At 36.1% G+C, this 27,800-nt stretch overlaps 1 protein-coding gene across 1 annotated transcript in view; it reads left to right on the top strand.

The window, feature by feature from the left end:
• The first annotated feature begins 7,984 nt into the window (after positions 1-7,984).
• Positions 7,985-27,800, top strand: part of LOC134796352 (G-protein coupled receptor Mth2-like) — a 127,370-nt gene continuing 107,554 nt past the window's right edge. Inside the window, exon 1 of the mRNA XM_063768506.1 lies at positions 7,985-8,527. Coding sequence (XP_063624576.1) covers positions 8,015-8,527 — 513 coding nt within the window. The 5' untranslated portion in view covers positions 7,985-8,014. The remainder of the gene's footprint in view (positions 8,528-27,800) is intronic.

The following is a 27,800-nucleotide window of genomic DNA, read 5'->3' on the forward strand; positions in this document are numbered from 1 at the left end:
GGTTTGCAACTTTAATAGAAATACATGATGAACGCAGAAACTAATTCCTTATAGTTCAAAGATCGATGATAAATGTTTCCACACGATTCATAGTAACCCCAGTTTCCCGGAATTCTTTTGATTTTTATATGAAAGAAATGTGACCTTAAATCAAGTTCGTGTGTTACACAAATAAATAACTACTGGATTAAGCTAATTTAGCCATTGTAAAGTTAATAGATAACGCTTACGATTAACATGACACTTCTGTTGTAGTGACTTATTAAATACCTCCCTAATGATATAGGTACAGTCAAAGAATATAATTCCGACCCATTTCATACCTTGTCACAGTGACAATCAATTTGAAAGTCGCTAGAGACCTCATACTATTGAGCCTGTAAATTATTTGACTGTATAGTCTTTCGATTTGTAGCTGGCCCCGAGCCGCTAATCCTTTGTCTATTGTTAAGTAAAACCGCACGTGCCTCTTCCTGTAAAAAAAGAGGATCGTGTAATTCTCTACAGTTACTGAGTGCTGGCGAGTCGAACCAGTCTAAAATGTGTCATCCTGGGGCCCATTTCTCGAACGATATTCGTCTAATATTATTAGTGTGTTGTCATGGCAACCCATACGATTTGACAGTTCGTGGACTAATAATATTAGTCTGATACCGTTCGAGAAATGGGCCCCTGATGCGTAACGAAGGCGCGTTATCGGAAACCGCACCTACACTGGTTTTTTGAGCGTTGGACTAGCCCGCGCTCAGGAGCCAATTAGAATAATTAAGACCCTTTTTTGCAGGTAAGTAGCACGTGCGGTTTTACTTAACACTAGACAAAGGATTAGCAGTTCGGGGCCAGCTACAAATCGACAGACTATACAACATTTTTTTTCAATCCTTAACGTTGTGCGAGATGATATGTAAGATGACTTCGTCGTTGGTCTCATTGTAAAAGTGGTACAGTAAGTCCTACATATTCAACACAGAAAATGGACAAGAATTTAAACCAAAATCACCAAAATTAACAAGTTCAACAACACAGTTTCAGTTTCATTTATTCATGCTAAATAACATAGGTATACAATACACGTCATATTATGAAACCCGGATGGAAACAGAAGTGTATGTTTATGTAAATATTAATATGAGAAGTAAATAAGCAAATTCCATGGCTTCTAGACAATAACTAGAAAAATGTACATCATAGTAGTATTTATAGGACATGCATAACACTTATGTATGTAGGCGAGTAGCGAATTATTATCGGAATTGATTAATTAGTATAAATAAAAAACTTGGGTATTAAAGCGTACCAATTTTCTAATTTTTAATCTACGAGCGATATTAGACTCAAAAATGTAGTCTAGGTCTAGAAGATCATTGTAACTCCAGTCACACGCGCGTTGCTTGCCGAAAACCATACTAAAACATTTTTTACAGTACATATGGTCCTATTTTCCCGCACTAGTGCGTAAAATAGCACTTTTCGTGCGATGTCAAAAGTTTAAAGGGCCATATGTACTGTAAAACGTTGTACGATACACGTGCGAATAGGTAACTCGCAACTCGTGTCGATTTAAAACAGTCCCTTCGGTCGTGTTTTAATTTATCGCCACTCGTTTCGAATTTCCTCTTTTCCGCACTTGTATCGTAAATAACTATTTTATATTAAAGGAAAATGCACCTCCCCATGGCCTGTAAACAAAAAAAGGGGGGGGGGGGGGGCATGGAAAAACTCCCACGCTTCTGGTAAGATTCGGTAGCTCAGTTGTTGTTCCGAATGCTAGCAAGGTCAAGTCTTGCCGGAGTCGATTAATTTTTTAAGATTTTAGTTCTGTTTTATATTCAATTTAAGTAAATATTAAGCTGCGTAGAATATATTTAACTAGTAGAGTCCAAAGGAGGGTCGGTTTATATAGATTGTATTTATCTGTAAATATTGTATTCAAGTTGAAAAAGTACATGACATATTTATTTGTAAAAAATATAGAATGAGGTTAGAGTCTGACCATGGTAAGTTTTCATGCCAAGTGCTACGTCAAGTATTGAGCTTATAGGGATATGTATACATTTTTACTACCAAGTTTGTGCAAAGTTAACATGGTCAGAGAATAATATCAGTAGTCCGGTTAAAAATACTTAATAAACATTGTTATTATATTTTGATTAGCGCTATTATATATCAGTATATCACTTAATCTTAATAACATACATGCTATATTATGCAATAATATTCTTCCCAATAGATATATGACATTTCATTATCTATTATCAAACATTCATTGTGTATAAATGTGTTGAGTCTACAATTCGTGCTTTGAATCTGACAGCTCAAGTAGATAGCGTTGTACGGCTCCGTATCTTAAGGGTCCCACGGATTACCAGTTCGCCGGACGATATCAGTCTGTCAGTTAAGCGCAAAAGGTGACAGTTCCGAACTGACAGGCTGATATCGTCCGACGGACTGGTAACCCGTGGGCCCCTTTATACGGTAATTCTGTTCTCCTATAGTTAACGTTTGACATTTCAGTTTCCATGTAAGGTGCTGTACAGCGCCATCTTCCGCTGCCAAATTCGGGGGCACAAGTTTTTTTTTAGACTTTACCTTGTACAATCAAATCTTTGCTATGATTAAGTACCTGGCTGGGCTAAACTTATGTAATAATGTGATATAGATAATTTATATGCTTAATATACATATATTCAATAAGTTTGCATAATACACGGTTTGTAATGTAACCATTGGTTACTATTTGTATGGATTATCTTCGTATGTAAGTAAAAGTAATTGTAGCATCCTATTTCATAAAAAACCTCGTGCCGCCCACCATACAAAATTATAGCCAAGGAAGTTAGAATCTTGTTGTAATCTCAATTGGGTTGAATTTCATTTGTTCGAAAATTTTACGAGTCAAATGAAATGCTACCTACTTTGTTTTTAATTAAGGTTGACATTGCATCGAAACTGAGTGTACATCCTAATGTACATTGGGCGGCACGAGGATAACTAAATGCAAATGACCATATTACTTATCCTAATAAAAATGGTAGATAAGTAAATACTGTGTTAAACCAACGTAAGTATATACAGATGTAGTGCATAATTATTTTCCATCGTATTTTCACGGAAACGTACGAACGTGTTATGCTATTTCAGTCAGTCTATGTACAAAAAGTACTGAGGTCGACTGAAGTAGTATGACAAATACGAACGTTTCCGAGAAAGTACGATGGAAAACAATTATGCATTACATCTGTATTTAATTATAATTAACTGTCTTTTCCTGACAAGTAGATACCATAAAAATTAAATAATAGTATAATTTTATTATTTATACAGAGTGTCCCAGAATAATCGGAACAATAGGTTCATTTGGTCTATAGAGTTAATGGGGACCACAGTGCATTGTATTCATACCATCATACCTATCGCTTTAAACATCTAAATGTAATTATTACGGGCTCAAAATTAAAGCTCACTACGACAATAATGGGTTAGATAATGTATTCTTTATTCATAACTTCTACACAGGCAATGAGTTTTCATTTAATGCCAAAAATTTACTGTCCCCTTAGTTAAATTTACTCTCTATTTCTTGTTACATTTCTGACACCTTCGCGAAAAAAAATTTGGCTTTCTACTCTGGGGTCGTCCAGAAATAATACGATCATATTTGGCCTATTTTTGACCCCCCCTCCCCCTTGGTGATATTTGGTGATTTTAACGCAATCACATGATTTCTGGACGACCCCTCTGCCACGGACCCTACTGGCGCTTAAGTCCTTTAGCCCTATTTCCGCCATATTTAATATTTTTCAAAAAACGAAACGACAGAAAATATTGTATCTAACTACCAAACCTGCTCACAAAATTTAACGAGAATCGGTTAAGAAATGCGAACTACAGAGGAGAACATCCGGACATGCGAAAGCATTTTTGCCGAAGCTTAAACGTAGACCATCGCAACGCTCGGTTAATAATGTAGAAAATATGATAAGAACTTTACACTTGTTTCTTTCAGTTTAGTAACCATGTGCGTACGGGGTTTATTATACTTTTTGGCCGAGTGCTATAATGGGTCATTGTGACACTTTATCGCTGGTGTTAAAACTTTTCAACTTTTAAGTGCTTAAAAGCCTTGATTTGTGTTTCGGCCTCAAAAGTTTAGGCTGTTGGTCCATTAGTAGGAAATATGGCCTTTGGCATTGTAAACCTATGGAATCACTATACTTTATAAAACAAAGTCCCCCGCCGCGTCTGTCTGTATGTATGTTCGCGATAAACTCAAAATCTACTGAACGGATTTTCATGCAGTTCTCACCTATCAATAGAGTGAATCTTCAGGAAGGTTTAGGTGTATAATTTGTTACTGTTTTGTGTTACCCGTGCGAAGCCGGGGCGTTCATAAACGATGGCTTTAGAAAAAAATCTTTTTTAGAATTTCCCATTAATCTTTGGATGAAATAGGGTTCCATAGGCTCAAGCTATTCTACTATGACAATTTAATTGGCTAATACAATCGAAAAAGACATCGAAATGACAGATCGCTTGGCCAAATAGGAGCGATCGAACTGTTATTTTACTTATTTTCAACCCTTAATTGGACAGTGTCCAAAATACTGTACAAAATCTTTGACCCTCTTTTTGTATTTTTCTTAACCAGAATCATTGATATTGATATCTTTCATAAATGGTTACATGATCAAATTTATGAAATTTCGCAAACATAATGTCACAAACTACCCTGGGTATACCTCGCCTTAAGGATAAAAATGTATTAACAAACTGTACCTATATTGCTTTTCTGTCTACTTGTAAATATATTGGAGATACGTCGGACTGAATTAGTAGTTCACTTTTGTAGTAACTATACTTGGTCAAGCAGATCTTGTCAGTAGAAAAAGGCGGCAAATTTGAAAAATGTAGGCGCGAAGGGATATCGTCTCATAGAAAATTTGAATTTCGCGCCTTTTTTTACTGACAAGATTTGCTTGACCATCTATAATTATGTATATTTTAAGATATTATTATGCATTTTAAAATGCATTCCGAACAGTCAACCATTGTATGTAAAAAAACATGAATTTTAATTTCAAGAGATATAATCCTTTTGCATAAACTGTACTTTATCTTAGACGAGTAAATAAAGTAGAACACTACTTTAGCAGCAGTAGTAGTAGGTACCTAATAATATTGCGACCAATTCAGTAGAATCAAGTTAGTTACTTGGAAAACATAATATATACCATACCTACATTAAATATACAATTATACACCATGGGATTGAATGACCCGACCAACTTTAACTATAGATTCCACAATAGCTAAATGGCTTAAAAATAAACAATGTAATGGTGAAAAAAATCTTACAATAAGAGATATTTATATCGAAATATATTTGTCAAAGTCAAATTGTTAAATCTCTAGGTAAACTCATCCTGATTAGTTGACACTAAATACCTCAACGTTTGTGTTGTTGTTGTGGTCAACTCATCGCTGTTAAGCATGAATTTTGGTTGGGTTATTCTAGTCCACCCTGCATACTTTTGCCACATCCCGAAACTTGTGTTACCTCGATTGATTCTTGCCAAAATTGATGCAATACTGTACAAATATTATCATTAAAACATTTACAGTAACCTTATTCATAAAACTTTAGAAGCCTCAATTAGTTAATTTACCTATGTTTTATCCCTTTCTTGCTAATACATTAGTCAAAATGACAGATTGAGACAAACGATTAATAGGTTATTGATGTTTGTAACGCGTTTATGAATAACGCCAGTAACAGTATGTCACCAACTAATCTTTTTCATTTTCGTGATTTGAAATTCATAAAAATCGCTTTTTTATAGAATACCTACCCAGTTCATTTACAATTACAGACCTTTTTATAAATGCCTAAGTATTATAAGAAGACTAAGATGTAAAGTTAGACATAGTGAAAAGAGACCTTTTGTAGAAGTTGTGTATTTTGATAAATATTTCAAAATTAAAATTAATATTAATGTATTTTGATTGTTCATTTGGTAAATTAATCAGTTGTTTCATTGTCTATCTTGAAAACTATAATTTTGTGTATAAGGCCTAACTGTATAGCGTGTACTATGTGTGCTATGACGGGAATTAAAAATGAAATAGAAATCAATTAATTTTTAATAAATAAATATTATCTTTTATGACACAGTTTGCATACGTTTCGCAGGTTCTCATATTTATATAATTTTCATATTTTATGAAGCAAAAAGGACTTACCTACTTAATTGGAATTCTTTAACTAATAATGAGATAATCAATATATTGTTGTTTATTTATGTATGGTTATTATATCAAAAAGTTAGTGTAATAATGGCTACACCATTAAGAACAAGCTTTTAAGTTTAGATTATGGTAATTGTTGTTTAAATTGTCGCGTTTTTAGTTATGTATATTTCACGACATAAATGACTTCGCATTAGTGCCAATATTAGATTTGCATTTCTTTCCTGAGTATGGAAAAACAAGAGAGATGCATAATCGTATTTGCATAAAAAAAGGCGAAGCTAATTTCGTACCTTGTCACAGTGACAATCAATATGAAAGTCCCTAGAGACCTCATACTATTGTCACTGTGACAAGGTACGAAATGGTACTGAAAAATTACTTGATCAAGTGTAAATGTACCTAATAGAAATATTAGTTGATATACCACGTGTCCTAAAATTCAACGATAAGCTGGCACCAGAAGATGGACCTGCTCATGACTACTCGAGGAAAAAAAAGAAAAAATATCTCAATTTATTATGAAATTACAAAAAAAATTAAAGTCGACACCCCTAGTGGTATTTTTAACGACCATGTCTACAATTTTTCAATAATTTTTTTTTATTATTTTTCCTGGAGTAGTCATGAGCAGGTCCATCTTCTGGTGCCAGCTTATCGTTGAATTTTGGGACACGTTGTATATTTTTTAATAAATCATTTCGATTATTGCAATTAAGTAGCGTTTACATTTTGTTATCTTATTGTTGAAATATTAAGTATAGGATTGCGAAAACTAGTTTAAGTATCAACTTTATGAAGTTACTAATTTCGATAAGAGTACAAATGTTAATTTTATAGTTGTCACAACTGTGTTATAATTTATCGGAAATATAATTTATTTAGTTCAACAGGTTGTTTTATTTTATCTATATTACGAGTATAGTACTCACAGTAACATTTAACTGATCGAAAATGAACCGTATGTGTGTTTAAATAAGGTTTACGAAAGATAGATAACGATAGATAGTAGGTTTGGACGATGGTAAGTGATAGAGCACGCATTAGATTAGATAAGGAAATCAGTAGGTACATATTATTATTGGTACATTACAAATCGATATGGGCATGCATTCGACGACAATTGATTCAGATTCAATATGGTTATCACTGATATCAGTGCGCCGTGCTCAACATTTAGCGTTGCGCGAATGAGTAAGCGAGTGTAACTATTTAAATATATAATATCTTACTATATAGGTAATCCTATGTATAAAAGCAGAAAAACATAAATACTTAAATAGGTATGCAAAATATATCCATAAGTCAGGAAAACAATTCCCGATACCACCAGGCCCTTATTTCACCACGGTGACAGGTGCGACAATTGTCGACATCACTGTTACTGACGTCACAGGCCTCCATAGGCTACGGTAACCGCTTACCATCGGACGGACGGTGTGCTTGTTTGCCACTAACATTTTAATTTGCAATTGGTGACATAGGGGCCAGTTTGACACTGACATATTCTCTAGCCGCTAGTAAGCGTGCTTTTCAATAATTTCATACATGCATGAATAAATTTAACTATTAACGCTACGTCGCAATCTCACACAAACCTAACCAATAGCCGGCCACATACGTACCAATAGAATTGAAATCGAATCTCGTCGAATTTTCACTCAAATATTATAAAGCATTCAGATTTATAGAGTATTTGAATTACACTTGGATTGAATTGTCTATATCTGAATTCTGAATCTAGTCCTCGGACAAGTGCAACGCGTTGATGTCGCGGCGTTATCGGGAAAGCGCGCGAAAAGCGGCCCGAGCCTCAGTAGCCTCGCGCCCTCCGGACGAGATGGTCGCCGCGTGCGCGTTCGGCCTCGCCGCGATCCTCGCGCTCGCGTGCGCCCACCTACCCTCGCACGACAACATACTACGAATACAACTATGGGATGCGGAGGGTTTGACCAGGGAGCCCGTGACCGCTGCGCCGGCAAGAAAAAAGTTGAAAGTCAACTTGGATTCGCTCTACAAAGCCATGCTTGAGGAAGACGGCGGGGAAGTTGGGAGATTCACCAGACATAAAGTGCGGCATAAGCGTCGACGGCCGCGCGAACTTCAGGAAAATGTTAAAGTCCCGTGGCGATTTCATGGAGGGAACACTTCGTTAAACGTTATTGAGTATGAAGGCGACGAGCCTCCAGACTTGTGGTCTTTGGACAGTGCAGTGAGTGACAGTGCTTACGTGAATGAACGTCCCGAGCCAGATCCACCGAAGGCGTACCGGCAGGAACAGGTAATGAGGAGCAAACAGGGTATAATACCCCTTTCATAGTTATCGTCGCCCGAGGTGGTTAATAGCCATTCAGGACTGATAGCCTCCGGCGTGCCTATTCAAGGGAGCTTTTCAGTCACCCCCCAGCGATGCGTTGATAAAAGTGAATAGCCTTTGTTTTACAAATATTTTTTCTTGTGGGATAATCTTGATAGCGCTCGGGATGCGGAAATGAAGATATTCAACGGAGATTGGCTGTTATGTTATCTAGAGATAGGAATATCGTCGATTTAGTTGTTGCACAATTGATAAACACATGTTTTTTTAACCGCGATAACACTTAGCGATTCCATTTTCGGTTTTGTTTAGTTATCACTCTTTAACCTCGGTTGGATAGTTGTTATTATTATCGTAACAACCGAATTCGGAGTAAAGATTGGAATTATCTGTTCCTAGAAAGAAGCGTAATAAATTAAATATCATAGGTCAAAATGTTGATATACGAACGGTAGAATATTTCCATCGGATAAAAGGTGTTTTAGGCAAAATGTGTTGGCAGGGTCATTTAATTTTCACGGCAAAAGTAACGAGAATCATCATTTTATTACGTGTTCCATTAATATAACGTGAAACTGTAAGTGCTAGGACTTAGTTTAAATCTACGTAGTAATTGTTACTTTTATCCTCTAAATACCTACATTGACACTTAAATGTGCATTTATGGGCCGATTTTTTTAATTGGCAATTTTTTTGTCCAGATTTTGACAATATTTATGTAGTGAATAGATAGAGTTCCCTATAGTGTGCAATAAGTATATGTAGGTACCTACGCGCAACTTTACTACCTAAAAATCATACATGAAGTAACGAAAAAGTATGATATTTTCGAAACTCAACGGAAGGGCCAAGTTATGATTTATTCCACTCAAAATGTCCTAGCTCTTCAAACCACTCAATTTGTATCCAAACCTAACACAAATAAATTCGATACCTAAATAAAAATCTGCCCATTTAGAAAAAAAAAACATGCATTGAAATAGCAATTTTCGTGAATGGGCCTGGCATACGTCATATGATGTGTAGTACTTACGAGATTGTGCGTTATCTTTTGGAACTCGGAAGTTTGTTACGTAGCTGATGCACATTTCATTGCTAATATATCTCTATATATATTGAATGTTACTTTCTGCACTCTAGAATCTCTAGATCATTGACACTGAAATGTGCATAACTTCGAAAAAACACCCATTGAAATGGAAACACATGTAATTTTTTCTTGAGAGGGCTGGCATACGTCGTATGCTATGTAATTAAGTGATTGTGCGTTATCTTTTGGAACTCGGAAGTGATCATAGAAGGTTGGTTACGCAGCTGTGGCCTGAGGGCCCATGATTTGTAACTGTCACGAAGATCATTAATACACATTACGTAGGTATTACGTACCTCCAATTAGTTAACTATTAGTATCTTGTTTGTGTTTACATTGTAAACTTTACAATCGCAAGATAATCGGAATAAAACTACAAATCAAAAGTTTCTGCCATTCTCTTAATAGCGTTTTAAAAGAGATGTCTCTGTTTATTATATAATAAGCGTTTCGCAAGTTGTAAAACCAGACTGTAGGGAATTGGTAACACTTGTAAAAATAGTGGTGGTACATACTTCTGTACCGTTGTTTTATCCGCTAATGTTGCAGCTGATTTTTTAAGTAGGTACATATCTATCAATTCTTTTTTTGTTAATTTGTTGAGTTCAATATCATTTAAATACCGATAAGAAATAGTTATTTCCCATTGATGCGTTAATGATATTAGATGATAGGTAGATCCCAATATGAACTTGTAGATATTAATGCAATATAGAGAGTAATGTTAATGGCATTAAAAAAGACAAGACGGTCTTAATAACCATGAGATTTCTCAAAAATAAATTACGCGGAATTAAAACTCTACTACCATTTATGGAGATGATTCTAAAAAACTCGAACTTGGTAACTTCTGATGTTGCGTTCTTTTATCACAGTGCCCTTCATAACCTTCGGTCTACATTATCAGATTAGCTCTATGTACGTATTGTACGTACCATGCATACTATTGTCACTACCAAATTTGTGCTCAGTAGAACGTCAAGAAGTAAGTGGTTCTCAATGAACTCCCAAGATCTAAAACAGCAAGCTAAAAAAAACTTGTAGAAAATAAACGCATACAGGTTTCTCAACCAGACACTCCAGACGGCCTGTATTAAAGTTCTACATTTGTAATTTTTTCACGATCACAATGCGGAACGGAAGAACAGAATTATCAAGACCGGATTAGATCCGAAATCCCTTTATGTCCCTTTTATTTCGTTAATTAATTTAATGGCGGGCATCGGTCCAAGTTTACGATTGCGGTCAGAACACTCAACCGATAGATACAGAGGATCTTGGTTACTTGTAGTGAGAGGGGATACCCACTGAAGGGGGGTGGGGGATATATCAATCTATTTGTTACCCATCTATTCAGCCTGTATTTACCCACTGTTAAGTACAGTCAAAGAATTTAATTTCTAACCCATTTCGTACCTTGTCACAGTGACAATTAATATGAAAGTCGCTAGAGACCTTGGTGTTGTGAAAGAAACTGTTTTAACTTCCGCTATATATCGTGTCCACGACATCTATTAGTCCAAATGTTTGAAATATAATGAAATGCGATTCATCACGGTTCGCGGAGTCATAATATCTCGTTACCCAAGCGTATTTTATCATTTATATCATCAATTTCCAGAAAAAAGGCAAGTAACCCTCGCGAGTCCCCCACACTGCATATTAATAAATTCGCAGAACGATTGAACGAGCGTAGGTGCTTTTTATATGCTTGACCTTTCCTGCCTTTGTGTTCCTATTGCTGAACGAATTCTGGCCTCAGAAAGGTCACAGTAAATGTGGTATTATTCATGCATAGATCTCTATTTGTAATGATACTCCTTCAATTTCTTCTGTTCAAGTCGGTGTAAAGATAACTTAGACGAACTCTAAGACAGACATACAGATTCTTCTAAGATAATTCATTCTATAATGGCTGTCATAAGTCGCATGCTCTGTTAGTTAATATGAATTTTCTGACCATCGGAAATCATCACGGTAAAATTAATAATGGTGGATGCCTCTGGGCACTGATGGCCTTAGTCATTTATTTCGTATACGACATCTGTTCCAGTTTATAATGGCTGAAATAAGTGCTCTGTTCGTTAAATGAAATAGGAATCTGTTCTGGCCAGGGTAACCTTTACACGGCTAACTGTGTGGAGCCATGCAACGGAGCTATTTCATGTTTTAACTACGTTTCAGCTGACTGGCATGTTCCGAGTGTTTTCATCGACACGGTCTTCAATAACTTACAGAATTTTGTAGAAATGGATGTTCGTGTGATTCGTGTCAGTTTTCATTAAAATCACCCTGTATAGCTTATTTTAGCCTTAAAAGTTACACGCAATCCTATTGTAGGCAATATTCATAATAGGTCGTCATCATCATCATCATCATCATCTCAGCCATAAGACGTCCACTGCTGAACGTAGGCCTCCCCCTTGGCCCTCCATACGTACCGGTTGGAAGCCACCCGCATCCAGCGTCTTCCGGCGGCCTTTACAAGGTCGTCTGTCCATCTTGTGGGTGGACGTCCTACGCTGCGCTTGCTAGTCATAATAGGTATTTGTACCTAATGTAATCCCAGTTTGTCTATCTGTTTCTTCTTCATGCTTAAACCGCTGAACCGATTTAGATGAAATTTGGTGAAAATACGATGGAAAATAATTATGAACTACATCTGTAACCTCTCGCCTGTGTATGATAAGGATCCTGCAGCTGTATCATGGTCGCGTTTTTATCACCTGTCATGCGATGCGTCACTTTCGCACTTACATATTTGTTAGAACGTGACAGGCATGGTGACGAATGATAAAGAGCCGACCATCTAAGCCCTTCTGACCAAATTGTTAGTCACCAATCACCATGCAGTTCTTTCGAGAACGATTTGATCTGCTCTATACAGCACCTAACCTGGGTTTGAACCTACGATTTTTGGCCACCACAAACATAATGAAAGGTAAAATCTTCGAACCACTCTTGTCATATCTTTCTTTTTTTATGTTGTAGGTATAATGGGAATGGTTCAAATTTAAAAAAAGACTCCACTGTTTACAAATGCATTTATTTCATCACTTTATTTACAGCTGCTTTTTTGGTTTATCCAAGCAATCATGATTACAAAATATACTATGTATAACGTATCCTACAAATTCCAAATGTTTATGCACGAAGTAAGAAAATTTACATTTTCATCAAAGGATTGCGACAGATACGAGCTTGAGAGGGTAAAATGTGGAAAAAACGCTTTTTTCAGCGGTTCAGGTCGTCGTAATAAATGAGCTAAGAATTTGCAATCCTTTCTTGCCAATCACCTTCATTGTCTTCAATTGCCTTCTTAATGTGAACGTTTTTCTTTGGATCCAATAGCAGAATAAGAGATTGCACAATTTAATAGAGCTACTTACACATATTTTAAACCTATAGGTAGGTATTTTGTATGTCCTTTTCTGTTATAGGGTAATTCGCCAATAACTGGCCACCCTAAACTGAAAATGAATTTTATTCACCTATAAACATAATTCATTTTAGTGGATAGTTATTGAAGACTGGCCAGTTATTGAAACCTTATACTGTGTATTAACTAATTAAACTGTTCTACTCTACCTCCCAGTAGAAAAGAAAAGTGTCAGGTACCTACAGTGAGCTGCAAAATGGCATGGAGAAATTATGAATGAATTCATTGAAAAAAGTCGCCATGATATTTTACGGCTGATGCTACGTGATGCTATTTTTAACACACTTGTGATGAAGCCACAATTCGCAAAGCATAGAAGCCGGCATGATAACGTTTGATAACTTAGCTTTTAATTCAACGGTATATGATACAGATTTCTGCGGGTTATTAACGTAGCTGCCATAAAGTAGACCTTTATGTGGACTCCTAGTTGATTTTATATTTGCGAATTTTAATGAACACCACGACGACCACTTCTTTAAAACTATCCTGGAGGGGCGGATAGGACACAAGCGGGGAAGAGGAAAACCCAGACGCAGCTTTTTGGAGCAAGTGAAAGAAAAAGTGGGGGTCGTGTCGTATCAAAAAGTCAAAGATCTGGCGCAGGATAGGGAAAGCTGGAAGATACTCCACCGACAAGAGAATAACTCTTAAGTTGATGATGATGATGAATGAACACATATATTTATTTATATAGAGTTCACGTCACTGTTCCAATATAAGTAGGTACGTCTCTGTCGTAACATAAGTCTTTAGTAAGGAAACTTTTAAAATTAAAGAAATATACGATATATTTTTTTTTCAAATTGACAATTTCCCAGTGGGCTTACGAGGTCAGAAACTTGAATTCAACAAGAGCATTTTGTCACTATTAACATACAAAAAACAAGCCGACCCTTATTTATTAACAAGGCACCAGGCACCACCTCTTATTTGGCACGCTTTCAATAGGCTGTTATACCTAGTATGAATTATCTCAGATGATGGCTATGTTAGCACTGGTATGTTTTCCTTACCTACGTATTAAAAAAACTGGAATTAAAATATTTTTCTCAAAATCGATGGCTGTTGTACTGAGGTACTAGAGAGATATATTTCCAAGATGTCAGATATACGTAGTCGCTACCAACTAGATTAAGCAAAGTAAAAACGTGTAGGTACTTATTGTATGTCAAACCTATTTAAATCACTGTTTCGTCGGCATTCAGCCCACACAATAAGTTTTTATAGTTATTACGTCTACACACGGCCACTGCCCTTAAATGACGCATAGTTCACAATATACTATAGGTACAAGTTAACAGTGTTGGCCGAAAGTTAATGCGAATTGAAAATGTTGGCCATTAACCATTATAAATTGAACCTTAAACCGTAACGGACGATTACAGATTACGGTTCAATTTATAATGGTTAATGGCCAGCATTTTCAATTTGGATTAACTTTCGGCCAACACTGCAAGTTAAGGTCTACCGGCCCAGGCTGCCTAGCCAAGGTGACGATCGCTTGCGCTTCGCCATCGAATCGCTTTGTGTTTCTCTATCACTCTTCCATATTAGTGTGACAGTGACAGTTGCGTTTCGTTCGCTACGTAGCGTTAGCGATTGGCATGTTGTCTACGGGGCCTGGCCGCGTAGCCAAGATGCCAATCGCTTACGCTCCGTCGCGATCGAAACGCAACTGTCACTGTCACGCTAATATGGAAGAGTGATAGAGAGACATACCTAATGCTTTTCGTTTTCGAAGCGATAGCGATTGTAACCTTGGCTAGGCCGGCAGTTCGAACAATGCTTCTAAGCTTAGAGGATATAACCAACGGAGACGCCATGTCTAAAATTTTCGGTACAAAATAGTCTGCCGTTTTTTGCGGGGGAGGGGCACATCAAATGTATAGGTACGTCATGTCAGATAAACGTCAGTCCATACATATGGTTGACAAGTTGTTGACCATTGGCCGCCTATTTTCGACAGAGGGGAACGCCTGTTAATGGCGGCTCCATTGTTAATTACTCCGAGCTTCTAAGAGATCACTGCGTTACGATACCGATCTCTCTGACAGGCCTTCTCTGTTACTCTAATTACGCCTTCATTGAAGTAAAAGAGAAAGATACCCGCAATTTGCGAATTTCGGTTTTCGCGGTAGCCCCCCAGATCGCTACTTCGTCAGACTTTTACTTGTTTTTTTTTTGTATTGCAATTTCTAGACCTATGTCTGATGCTGTATAAGTAAGTATATGTTACTTATTTGAATGTTCATGCACAATTTAATGATATTTTAGCATGTCGTTTTAACATATTTAATTACACTAACGGGTCTACCGCGATATAATTTTATTGTTTTTATTTTACCTTGAATACCGACCCCGATTCCGATTCCGATTGTGGTCGATCCGTGACCACAGCTGGTGCAACTCAGATGAAACGTCGGAATTTAAGGTAAAAACAATGAAATTATATCGCGGTAGACCCGTTTGTGTAATTAAATATGTGTACAAAACGCGAGAGTTTAAAGTGTTATATGTATATGTCGTTTTAATATAAAAATGTATCTGCGATTATATGTGGTGACTTTAAATACCTGTTTTATAGCAAACTTGACAAGAATGCTAGAATTTATATTATTAGTATCTAATCTGGCCATAAACAGATACCTACACACTTTTTTACTTTATTCTAATGACATAAGCCGATAAAGTGTGTACAGGTTTATAAGTAACCGTTACTGTCTTGCATTTTAAACAAGCAATTAAACCAATCAATGATCATTAAGTTGATTTACAACTTACAAAAAAGTCTTAATTGTAAGACGTATTTAAAAGCGTAACAAGATCATTAAGTATATTGTTTTGTAGATAAAAGTTCTAAATAATAATGACGCTGACAGTTTTAAGTATACAGGTTGGCCTAAAAATCTTTTGAGCGTTGGCGTCAGCGGCCATAATCAAATACAAAATACAAATACGAATGCTTTATTCGTCGATCATAAGTGTACACAACATGATATTGCATATGATGGTAAAAAAGGAAAATCAGCGCTATGGAAAACGGCGTTGCTGCGCAGTTGCGCCAAAGTTGCGTCGAGCAGCAGCCATAGAGTTCACTAGACGCCGACGCTAGTGTGGGGTCTTTACTCCAGTAAAGATACGGTTACGTTAAACATTAATTAGTAATAGGCAATTCTTTTTTTATTCCTGTTCTTTAGATCATTTTAAGATACTTTATTTTCGAATCCAACCAACTTTTTGTCCGGAAGTAGGTAAAAAAAAAATAGTTAAAAAAAAGAGCCGTTCTTGTTTGTTAAAAATAGTAATAGTATTTTTAGTTCGTAAACGTGACGAAAATAATATTTATAATGAGTCGACAATGGAATCAGTCAAAATATTAACACGGAAAATAACTCATTCAATAAATGGCGGGGCCTCACGGATATACGTCGTAACTTGATATAAAAAAAATAAAATAATTAGGTCTTTGATTGAATTACCATAAAACTACCTCATTAAGCTATTTATCCGAGAATCCGACATCAATATTATTTGTATCACTTGTATATATATTTACGCCTTAAACATGCTAGAAAAAATGGTTATAGATATAATTTCTTGCAGACTTTGTTCTGATAACGTTCAAAGTGATATTCAATACATAATCACACAAAAATATGGTCAATGTAATAAATATGTGCATTTTAACAAATTCGCTAAATGAAACTACCAAATTTGAACTCTTTGCGCTAATGCTAAGGATTACATTTCCTTGCGGCGCGCGGGGACAGTTTCAATGCGGGCGGTGGCGGGAGTTCGTGCCAAGGACGCGTGGATAGTATGTAGGTAAGTATGTACTTACCTACAAGTTGCTACAAGTGACAGGCCAATTCGAACGTGCGCGGGCGTCTCGCTCGCACCAAATATTTGTGCGGCCAAGTCTGAGCAAAATGAACGCGTGCGTGAATGATAGCTGATTAAAAATAACTGATATCATTTCCAATATTATTTGAATATTGGTTGATGTTCAAATTATATTCGTAATTATATACGTCAATTATGACCCACTACAAAAATAAAAATTGCGAATGACTATCTATCGTCTTATTTAATTTCAGAATGGCATAGTGTGGAGTGGCATTATAAAAGGAATACTTATTATCGTAGTCATTTGACAGTTTTGGTGACACTTTCACATTCTGTCACAGCGAAGTGGGTAGGCCCACTCTTTCATTTGATATTAACGTCTATCCAACAACTTTGTCAGTAGAAAAAGGCGCGAAATTCAAATTTTCTATGAGACAATAACCCTTCGCGCCTAAGTGTCTGTAGACTTTTTTTTCAACAAACGTATTATATTGACTATTTCGTGCTCTTTCTATTCATAGTTTATGTTCCTAAGTTCCATAATAAGTATAACATAGCATAATAAGAGTCGACGTCAAATATATGTTTACACTTTTGCACCTTACTCCTTGCACCATATTCGGAACCTAAGAATAAATAATATTGAGAGTGGCAACACTGTCGTAGGGGGCTATTCATAAATTTAAGTCATTTCAAATTTGGGGGGGGGGGGGGGCGGGTCTGGACATCGGAGGATTGTAGCATGACGCAGGAGGAAACGGTGCCATTCGAAGCATGATTTTTGGATGATTAAGGGGGGGACAAAAATCGTCAAAAATAGATGACGTCATGTATGGACAGCCCCTTACTAGGTCGTATTGTCTTTTTCTAGCATATACGTCCCTCTCTCCCCCACACTCCTACCGCACATGCAGGTTGCTTTGTCAGTTATACAAGACAAATTTTCAAGTCATTGTCTCAAAATTATACATATTTACACCATGCAGGATTAAAACTTTAGGTTCCGAATAGAGATGCACCGGATATTCGGTTACTATCCGGTATCCTATCTCGCCCTTATTTTAATATCCGGCCGGATACTGGATAGTAACTATGCTTGATATCGGAATATAATCGTACTCGATTATTATTTTAAAACAATTTAAACGTTCCTTTCACTAGCTCGCGCACTAATTTCGTACCTAGTGATAGACCTATATGAGTTCGCGCGAAAGTTCATTACGAAACAGGTCAAAACTTCCACAATGCGCACCTGAAAAACCGGAATGTAGGTATATTTCCGCCGGCCGAATATTCGGCGGCTGAATACCGAATATTCGGCCTATGGTCAGGCCGTACATCCGGTATCCTGTATGCGGCCAAACAACTATCCGTTGCATCTGTAGTTCCGGATATGATAAGTTATTTAATTAGCGTTTTATTTTTGTGTAAATGCTGTCATTAAACAGCTTTACCGATATTCGGAACCTACGAATAATATTGAAACATGTTTGTTATCGCCTGGTGGTGGGAAGACGCCAAACCAATGTGATTATACATAATATGTATAGGATATTATCCTATGATATACTTATTATGTGTATGTAATATAATTATATTATGAGTGTTTAATTAATTATGTAGTACGTACACCCTTTATTGTAACACCTGTGAGGAGAGAGATATTTAGTAAAGTATACAATTTGATAGGTACATTTTGTAAAATTAACATTTATTGTATTTATTTATTTATTTCAAATAACAAATTGCACCTTACAGCTAATGCCAAAACGGCACAATTTGGAACACATTAACAACATAAAGCATTTTTAACATTATTTATAACAATACAATATACAGCTAAGACACATGTATTCATTATGGTATGGTACTCTTAGGCATCTCTCTTTCTAATATCCTCTTGCACTTTCACATCACTATTCCGGATCGTTTTTATTTGCTAGATAATTTAACGGACAACTATAGTACATTGTAGGAGAGGACGTAAAACCGCTAAAAGATGGACGAGTGAGTTTGAGGGCCGACACGTTGGTGGAGGCCCTCGAATAATACGACTCCATCTTTAGCGTTTCCGGCCGAGGCATTACATAGTGCTTTTCACGACTACTGCGAGGAAATAAGGAAACATTTGCATAACTATAAGTACTAGCCCGCGATTTCTCTGGTAGCAAATTACTAGCCACTGCCTGTGCTGTCTCTTGAATTTCGGTAGGCGTCAGCGTAAGAATATCATTTTCTTCACTAGAAGAACTTATTTTTACAGCGAGCGTAGATACGTGTTTCTTATATTTTATAGTACTATCCAATTCAGTGAGAATTTTCCGATCCCGCCTTTTTTCTTTTTTATCACATTTAAGAGGCGTTTTTCTGTTGTTTGCTTCAAACCGACTCTAAACTTAGAAGCGTTTTTGCTAAAAAACCACAAACAGCTACAAAAGTAAAAAACGCCTTAAGCGTGAATCGAATGAACTGACTGAATGAATGAATAGTTTGACATTTCGTTTTTTTTTAACAAGATATTGGTCCTATAAATAACCTAAATTTATTTTTGAAGGAAAAAGTTGCGCCAAAAAAGACCTTTTATTGATTTTTATGTTTTAAATTATACTCATTGCTGTAGCGAACTGTCACCAATGACAGATGATGATAACAATGAAACATTGTAGTAGTGGTGGTTCAGGTGCTACAGCTATTGCCTACTTTCCAGCTTGGTTTTAGACCACCTATTGCCACATTTCCGAACAGTGGCGTGAAAAATTGAATTATTTATTTCGAGCGGCATAAGCCGTTAGAAACTGTTTTTCACCACACCAGCTCGGAAAGGCTTACTTTGCGCTTCAAAAACTGAGAGCAAAGTTTCATTTTATTCACAAGTGAGGCAAAGGAATCAAATGCAAATTTTGAGTTGTTTTCTTATATTTGCTGGTAGAATTGACTTTTAAATCATAAATATTTAATAACATTCATTTGTATTTGATTTTGTATGATATTTTTACATTTAATATTTGCTTCGGGTTGGTATGGTGAAACATTTTGTGTTTCACTTGGGGCAAATTTTGTTTAACCCTCGTGCTTTGAAACCCTCGCAACGCTCAAGATTCCATGTTTCGAATGTTTTACTTGCTCAAGTATCAATATTAGCACGAGCGGTTAAACAACAACTTTGCCCCCTTGTAAAATAAATAACTATTTCAATATAGTCAGCTAAACTGAGGTACAAATTCAAAAACTCACCAGCAGTTTAGCTTCACGACCTTCCAGATGGAAAAACAGCAAGCCAATGACTTGAAAATTTGCCTTGTATAACTGACAAAGCAACCTGCCAGTGTGGTGGGAGTGTAGGAGCGAGGGACGTATATGCTAGAAAAGGGCAATACGACCTACGACAGTGTTGCCACTCTCAATTAGAGATGCAAATGATGCAATGGATAGTTGTTTTTGGTCAGATACCGGATATTCGGCCTGACCGTCGGCCAAATATTCGGTATCCGACCGCCGAATCTTCGGCCGGCGGAACAATAAAAAAAATAAAAAATCATTTATTTCAGACCTTGGTTCATACACTTACACCAAAAAACTAATTAACTACAAACTAAATTTAACAATACCTACATTTCGGTTTTTAGGTGCGCATTGTGCAGGTTTTAACCTGTTTCGTGGTGAACGTTGGCGCGGACTCATTTCTATGTTCGAAATGAGTAGGTACCTACGCGTGCAAGTGAGTGGATGTTTAAATTGTTTTGAAATAATAAACGAGTAATGTACAATATGACAGTGACTGTTTCTTAAATCCAATTTGTTTACTCTGAAATCAAGCAAAGTTACTATCCGGTATCCGGCCGGGTATATTATAATGAGGTTCCAAATATCGGTACAGTTGTTTAATTGTTGCTTAATTTGGAGATTGACCCCAATTTCATTTCTGATCAAATCGGTCGATTTGATCATCCCGTCTGGACTTCACTTAACAGCCGTAACACATTACCGCGCCGTTCAGGGTCACGGTGCGCCAAACCATAGCCTGATGTCATGTATAATGTACTTAGTCCAAAATTATGTTATTTACTAATTATGTTATTTATATGCATTACACGTTAAATCTGAACCAATTCGATTACTATTCTATAGTGAAACACATTCAGCTTGACTAGAAAAAGCGCGGCAAATTTAAAACATGTATAAGTAAAAAGCATTTAAGATTTCAATAGCGCTCAGAGACCTGACTTTTATCTCGATATCGTAATTTTCTAGCGACAAATCCATTATCTATACAAAACTGTCGCAAAAATGTTATCGCTTGTATATCGTGGTACAGGATAGGATGGAGCCATATACTTTACTACTTGCTTGCAAGTATCGTAATTAAACAGTGCTAAGTAGTTAAATACGCGCAATGTATTTTTATGTCATAAATAATGTATTTATTTAATGTTAATTTAGTATTAATTATAGTATGTATATTGTTTTATCCACAAATATGAATAATTGTAGTTAATTTACCAATAAAACATAATTTATACGGCCACAAATAAAATATTAAATGCTTCTAAAGTCTGTTTGGTTATTTCTACATGGAAACGAAGTCATTTCAAATTATAAAAACATTAACTGAACACCTTATTGCCGCCTGCAGTCACCGCTCGCCGCTCAGCTATCCGCTGACGTTAATACCACGGCCTTACGTTTTGTGACATTGAGTCGCGTCAGGGGAGCGACACGGTTCGGTGCGCTTGCGTTCAGTCGAGTTTTGGAATATTACTGCAAATATTTGTTGTTTGTTAATTTGTTGGTTATTGTTGTTTGTTAATTTGTTGGTTATGGTGTCGACTTTTATTGCCCTAGTCGCCAAATGATGTTACTAGTGAAATTTTAACCGACACCACATGGTAAAACTAACTTTAACAATAATTACTCAATTAATAATCGACTAAAAACGGTATTTCTAATACATAACTTATATTTTTTGCTATTCAATTAAAGAGTACTAACAAAATCCTAACTCAATTAATTAGTGCAAATATTTTAAGGTTTGCGATTCCTGCTCGGCCTTGCGTCGCAAGGTGCCCGGTACCACTGTATTGCAGCAATAACTAGAAATGCTTACTTTAGGGAACATTAGCAACTGTCGTTTTTGATAATTACATTTAGTGGTGAGGGGTGGTACTTAAATGACCGCTATTGAAAAATGGTTTAAACTTATAGGCGCGAAGATTTGATTTCCCTAAGAAAATTTTAATTTCGCGTCTTTTTCTGCTATCAAATTGGGTGTGTGTCAGTATAATAGCCCTATATAATTGGCCTATTATTGTATTAAATTTAACGCGCACGCTAAGACGGAAAGCCTGCAATTAGGTAAAATTTACTTTCTTATTTACAGCACTCTTGCCCAGATTAAAGCTGATAATTAGTTCGAATCTAGTCTCCCATGTTTTTTACGTTCACTGGTACATATGTTTTGACCGAGTAAATAGTAAATATACTAAATACTTTTTTAAATATTCGCGCTCGGGGCGATGGAAGTTTCATCGTTCCGTCGCCCCGCTCCATGCAACGACCAATCGCGTCAGCTCGCTGGCTCGTGCGCGGCAACTTTAAAGCAACGATAATGTTTTTGATGGTTTTTTGTGTTACGAATCATATTTCAAGTCGATTTTTACAGTATTCGACGAAAGAGAACTCATAATGAAAATCCCATGTGATATTGATCTATTACCATTTTTAACCAGGCAATTAATGCACAACCCCATAAAACCCACCATACGGTATTATTTAGTGTACGATTAAATTGCAACGCTTGTACTTATTGTAATTTGGAAATAATGAGAGAAAAAATAGCCTATTACCATTTTTGAGGACGGAAATATACTGAATTTAATAATAACCGTAGGTTACTTACTTTAAATGTAGGATACAGAGTTATTTTTTGTGTGATTCATGCTTAATGTCATAAAGCAAATATTTATCTATGAGTATAATTTTAAAAAATGTTATTAATATTTTTTACAAATTTTCTGTGATTTTTTATATTTTTACATTTTTTTTTAAATACCTAAATGTAATATATTTATTTGGATTATGTGTCGACGTAATCACTAGATTTATTATCTGTCCCGTACACCGAAAATTTCAGCTATTACTAATTATTTCCATTCCGCCATACTAGCCGAGCGTACCTTTCTTGGCCTACTTAGCTTTGATACATAAACGCACACACATTTGCAAACGCACGCCAACGCTTGTTTAACATTATCAACAATATGACGCAGTAAAAAAATAACTTATTTTTGGGGCACTCAGTATAAAATTATAAATAACGTCTTGTCACAACAAGACGGCCAAACACACATCTTTGGCCTTTTATTACGGTGTAAGGTTCCTGAGTGGGAATATAGTACTTAATGGGAAATTAGTAATGTAGGATGTACTAGAAGTTAGGATCGTTAAATAGTATCGTTATATAAAACCTTAAAGTTATTAACTCAATTAGCAAAGAAATCTAGAATCCCGAAACCTAGGCTTAAAACTTTCTTTAGCTCTCTTTGACGTCGCCTATTATACGTAATTCAATTATATTAAAGTGTTCTACTTTGTTAAACTTAATATAAAGAGCAATTCAAGAAAGAACTACTTACTTATTATTTCTCTCTTTGAAATTATTTTGGCCCACTACACAACAATTTTAACAACAACCATCGAATAATAATACAATTTAAAGTAGTTACTTTCCTGATTTAATGTATAATTTTTTATGTCAAATAAATCTTTTTCTGTTTAGGATAAAGTAGAATACATTTATTTACGTCTATTTCTAAAATTATTAACCGTGTTCTACTTCTCGCGCAAAAAAATCTGCTTGATGCCTCGTAGAGAGGCGAAACACGTGTCCAGTTTTTTAGGTACTTTTGGTGGTGGTACTTACTTACTTCTTACTTCCGTTGGCGCTACAACCCTTTGTGGGTCTTGGCCTCCTCCACAATCTTCCTCCAGTTGTGGCGGTGCCTGGCGACATTCTTCCAGTTGGTAAACTTTCCCATCTTCCTAAGATCTTCTTCTACACAATCTATCCAACGCTTCTTAGGCCTGCCTTTTGGTCTTTTTGTTGCGGCGTCCACACCTTGTCATGACTTTTGGTCGTGGTATGTTGTATTTATTTTTGTAGTAAGGTTCGAATTATTGATTGCGTGCAAGTATATGCAAGTAAACGGGGCTACTAAGGGCCACCCCACATTAGCGTCTCCCGAGCGTCGGCGTCTAGCCAACTCTATGGCTGCTGCTCGACGCTACGTTGGCGCAACTGCGCAACAACGCCATTTACCATAGCTTTCATTCATTCGTTTGTGGTGAGTATTCCGACTGAACATCTAGCGACCTTCACTAAGGAGGAGTTTTGGCCGAAGGGTGTCACGTTTCGGCGGTTCCGCGGCCGATTCCCAGACACTGCGGGGTTGCGTAATGCATGTGATTTATAGTGTGTAGTTTTTAAAATATATTTTTATAATATGTATGCTAGTTTTAAGGTATTTATGTATGGGCCACTAGTTGCCTGAAATAAAAACTTTCATTTCATTTCATAGCGCTGACTAGACGCCGACGACGCTCAAAAGACTAGTGTGGGGTCTCTCTAATTGACTGACTAGTCAAAGTCCTACGAATACCCAATACGCTTTATTCCATTCCTTGCAGTCAAAGTTATTATTGCCTCAAAACGCCCTAGTTGAAATTGGCACATCATTCCACATCAAAGTAGCTTGTGTAAACCTAATTGAAACGTCAGCCGCCTTGGAAGTGCGGTTTCTGGTACGAATAATTGAATACAACTATTAAAGCCTTTATGGCCGAGCCGTAATGATCACTTGACACACTAGATGTAGCATAATTGCAATCCTGCGCCTGGTCCCTCGTAATTTCACATGGTGATAAAATAGGGTTCGGCCGCGCTCAGTTTTCACGCTAATGGCTACGTCGAGGCGTTCCCTTCCCTTGCATTCAAACGTGATATGGCTACAATTTAACTACTTTCATGTTTCAATCAGTTATGATATGATATACCTATTAAGAAATTAAAACTATACTTCCCCCTGTTTGTTGAACAAATGAAGCCCCAATGTAAAATATTTTTGTGTATAGTAAAAAATGGTTTCGCATGCGGCTAAACATCTTCACAGAACAAATGTTGAAAGGTGCGACTCGCGATTGTATAGGTATACTTGTTCTTTATAAAAGTGGCAGTGGCGAAGCGTCCATGGAACTCGATCCCCATCGGCTTGTCTTATCGTAAAAGCAGGCTAAATTATTCCGGATTGCTCAATAACTGCTTAACGTGCTGCTACTGAAATATGGCTAAACTCTGGTTATTCGAGTAGATTGTGGTCAGTGCGAGTCCTCATGTACGATACATTATGCGTGTTCTATTATGAGGTAATCTGTAAGTCGTAAAAACGTCCAACGCGTAAACTTGATTGATGGTAGCTGCTTAACAATTTGGTCAACTCGAATGGGCTTTCACAACCTTTTATTTGACTTTACGTGTCACGTTGGTGATCAAATTTTATGGCTTGATTTTGAACTATTTACCTCATTATGACGGAAGGTAGTAGAGTTAGGTGGAATTCAAAATTCAAATGTTCTCGCATATACATACCATATGCGAGAACATAAAAATTAAAATTCACACATTTATTCTTTGGTCTACCTGGGCTAAATGGTTAATCATAAGTATGTCAATAAAAGGTTTAGGTAAGTAGGTACGTACATTTAATGTATGGTAAATTTACACTGTTTTGAATTTCGTGACCTCATGACATGAACATTCATAGAGTTAACCCAAGAAAAGTCTGCAGCGATTTTGATAGCCCACGCAGTGCAAGTGTTATTTATACGTCATAATCTATGTTTGACGTTTAAAATAACGCTTGCACTGCGTGGGCTATCAAAATCGCTGCAGACTTTTCTTGCTCTAACTCTAACAACACAACAGCCAATACATGGGTAAAATATACGCAAAGGCCTGTGATGAATCAGAATCACACAACAAATTACAATTTGACAAATATAATTTAGTCTCCATTAAAAGATGGAGATATAAAAGGTACCCAATAACAGAGAAAAATGTAATATTAATAAAATTTGGAGGTCTAAAGTAACTCCAAGCGTATACATTTTTGACTCAGTTTTAAGACTAAGTAAGTACAGAACTCTCGAGTTTAAATAACATGAGTTTAGATGCGGTTCCATGAGTCCATGACTCAAATTACTACCAACACGCCGTTGAGTTTGAGTTGTTTATTACTTTTATTGTATTCATTTGTCTTTAAAATTGTTAGTGATAAACTTGCGTTGATTTTTAAATAGTTATTATTAGTTTTAAAGGGCGCTGCTGTACATTTTGGGTTTATAAAGTTGTTGTTATTTTCTTATTGTTTGAAAACAACAACAAAACTGAGTTGAAGTTTCACGCAGTTTTCTGACAACAGGATTTATTTACCTCGACCTCGAATTGAAATAAGTAATAATTACGGGTTCTTGGAATAATTAATCTATTATAAACTGAAATAGATAACATGCACTAAAGAAAAAGTGACATATAGAGTGATAATAGTTTGATTTGTTCCCAGTTGGATAATTAATACATTATACAATTTAAATATATTGATAGTTATATTGTAAATACATTATACAATTCTGTCCGAGGGGTGCTGATCTGCCATGAATGTGGGCGTACATTTGCTGCTAAAATCGGCTATGTCAGCCACCTGAGAGCTCACGAACGTCACTCTCAATAAACAGTAATAAACAGTCGCCGTGGTCGAAAGTCGACACCGGCCAGGACAGTATGATGATATGAATATGGCTTATCACAATAATAATGAAATAATTCCTTTGAACGTACGTGACATGGGTAGGAAAGAATATGTACCTACCTTAGTAGGCTTAGTGACTAATGTTGCTCAACTAAATGACGATGACCATTATTAGTTTACAATAGTAATGCGTAATGTCGATATCTATGTGACACTAATGAAAGTTATAGGAGTAGCTCAAATATATTACATTTATAAATACACATTGCGACAGTAATTGTTATATTTTTTTGTTAAGTCGATTAAATCTTTGACCAATTATTGCATAATATATTTCGTGTTTTTGCTGTATATGTAACTTTTTAACACAGCTAGTTAATTACTATTCATTTTAGTCTTTTTTTACTGTGTAATAGTTAAATGTAGGTAATAGAGTTAAATAGAGTATTTAATGTTGACTTCTCAATAGCAACACATGTTATGGTATTAAAATGGTAAACAGAAGCACCAGAACCTTCATGCCTCATAACCGTAACACCAAAAAACGTCACGCGATTGTACACTATATTTGTTTTACTCGTAAATTCCTTTAATTGCCAAGTGAACATAAAGAAGAATTAATGTGACGATCCTGTGCCACGATAGTGTGACGTGGGCTGTAATAGTATGTGGGACGGAAAAGTTTACATATAGGGTGAATAAACCTTTGTCCAATATAATTGATTGAAGTATGCTCGGTTAACTTCTTGGTCTTCATTTCAGATATCGCTGCGGAATCAGTCAGTTAATAATCATAACATAAAATCTTTAAATTAAATTACAAATATAATTTATTTCTACCATCTGGGATCATACATAACAAACACAACAAAATTATACATTACAACAAATTAAATTAAATACAAACTAAAATCTAATACAAAAACACATAAAAAACCAGCATTTAGCTTAGCTCGCAATAATAGTAGATTGTACAACAAGGGCATACAGTGACCCATTTTTACCCGAGGCAATTTTGAGCGAAGCGAAGACCAAAATAGTAGACGAGGGTAAAAATGG

Source organism: Cydia splendana, chromosome 13 (assembly GCF_910591565.1).
Source record: "Cydia splendana chromosome 13, ilCydSple1.2, whole genome shotgun sequence".
In the NCBI taxonomy this organism is placed as follows: Eukaryota; Metazoa; Arthropoda; class Insecta; order Lepidoptera; family Tortricidae; genus Cydia; species Cydia splendana.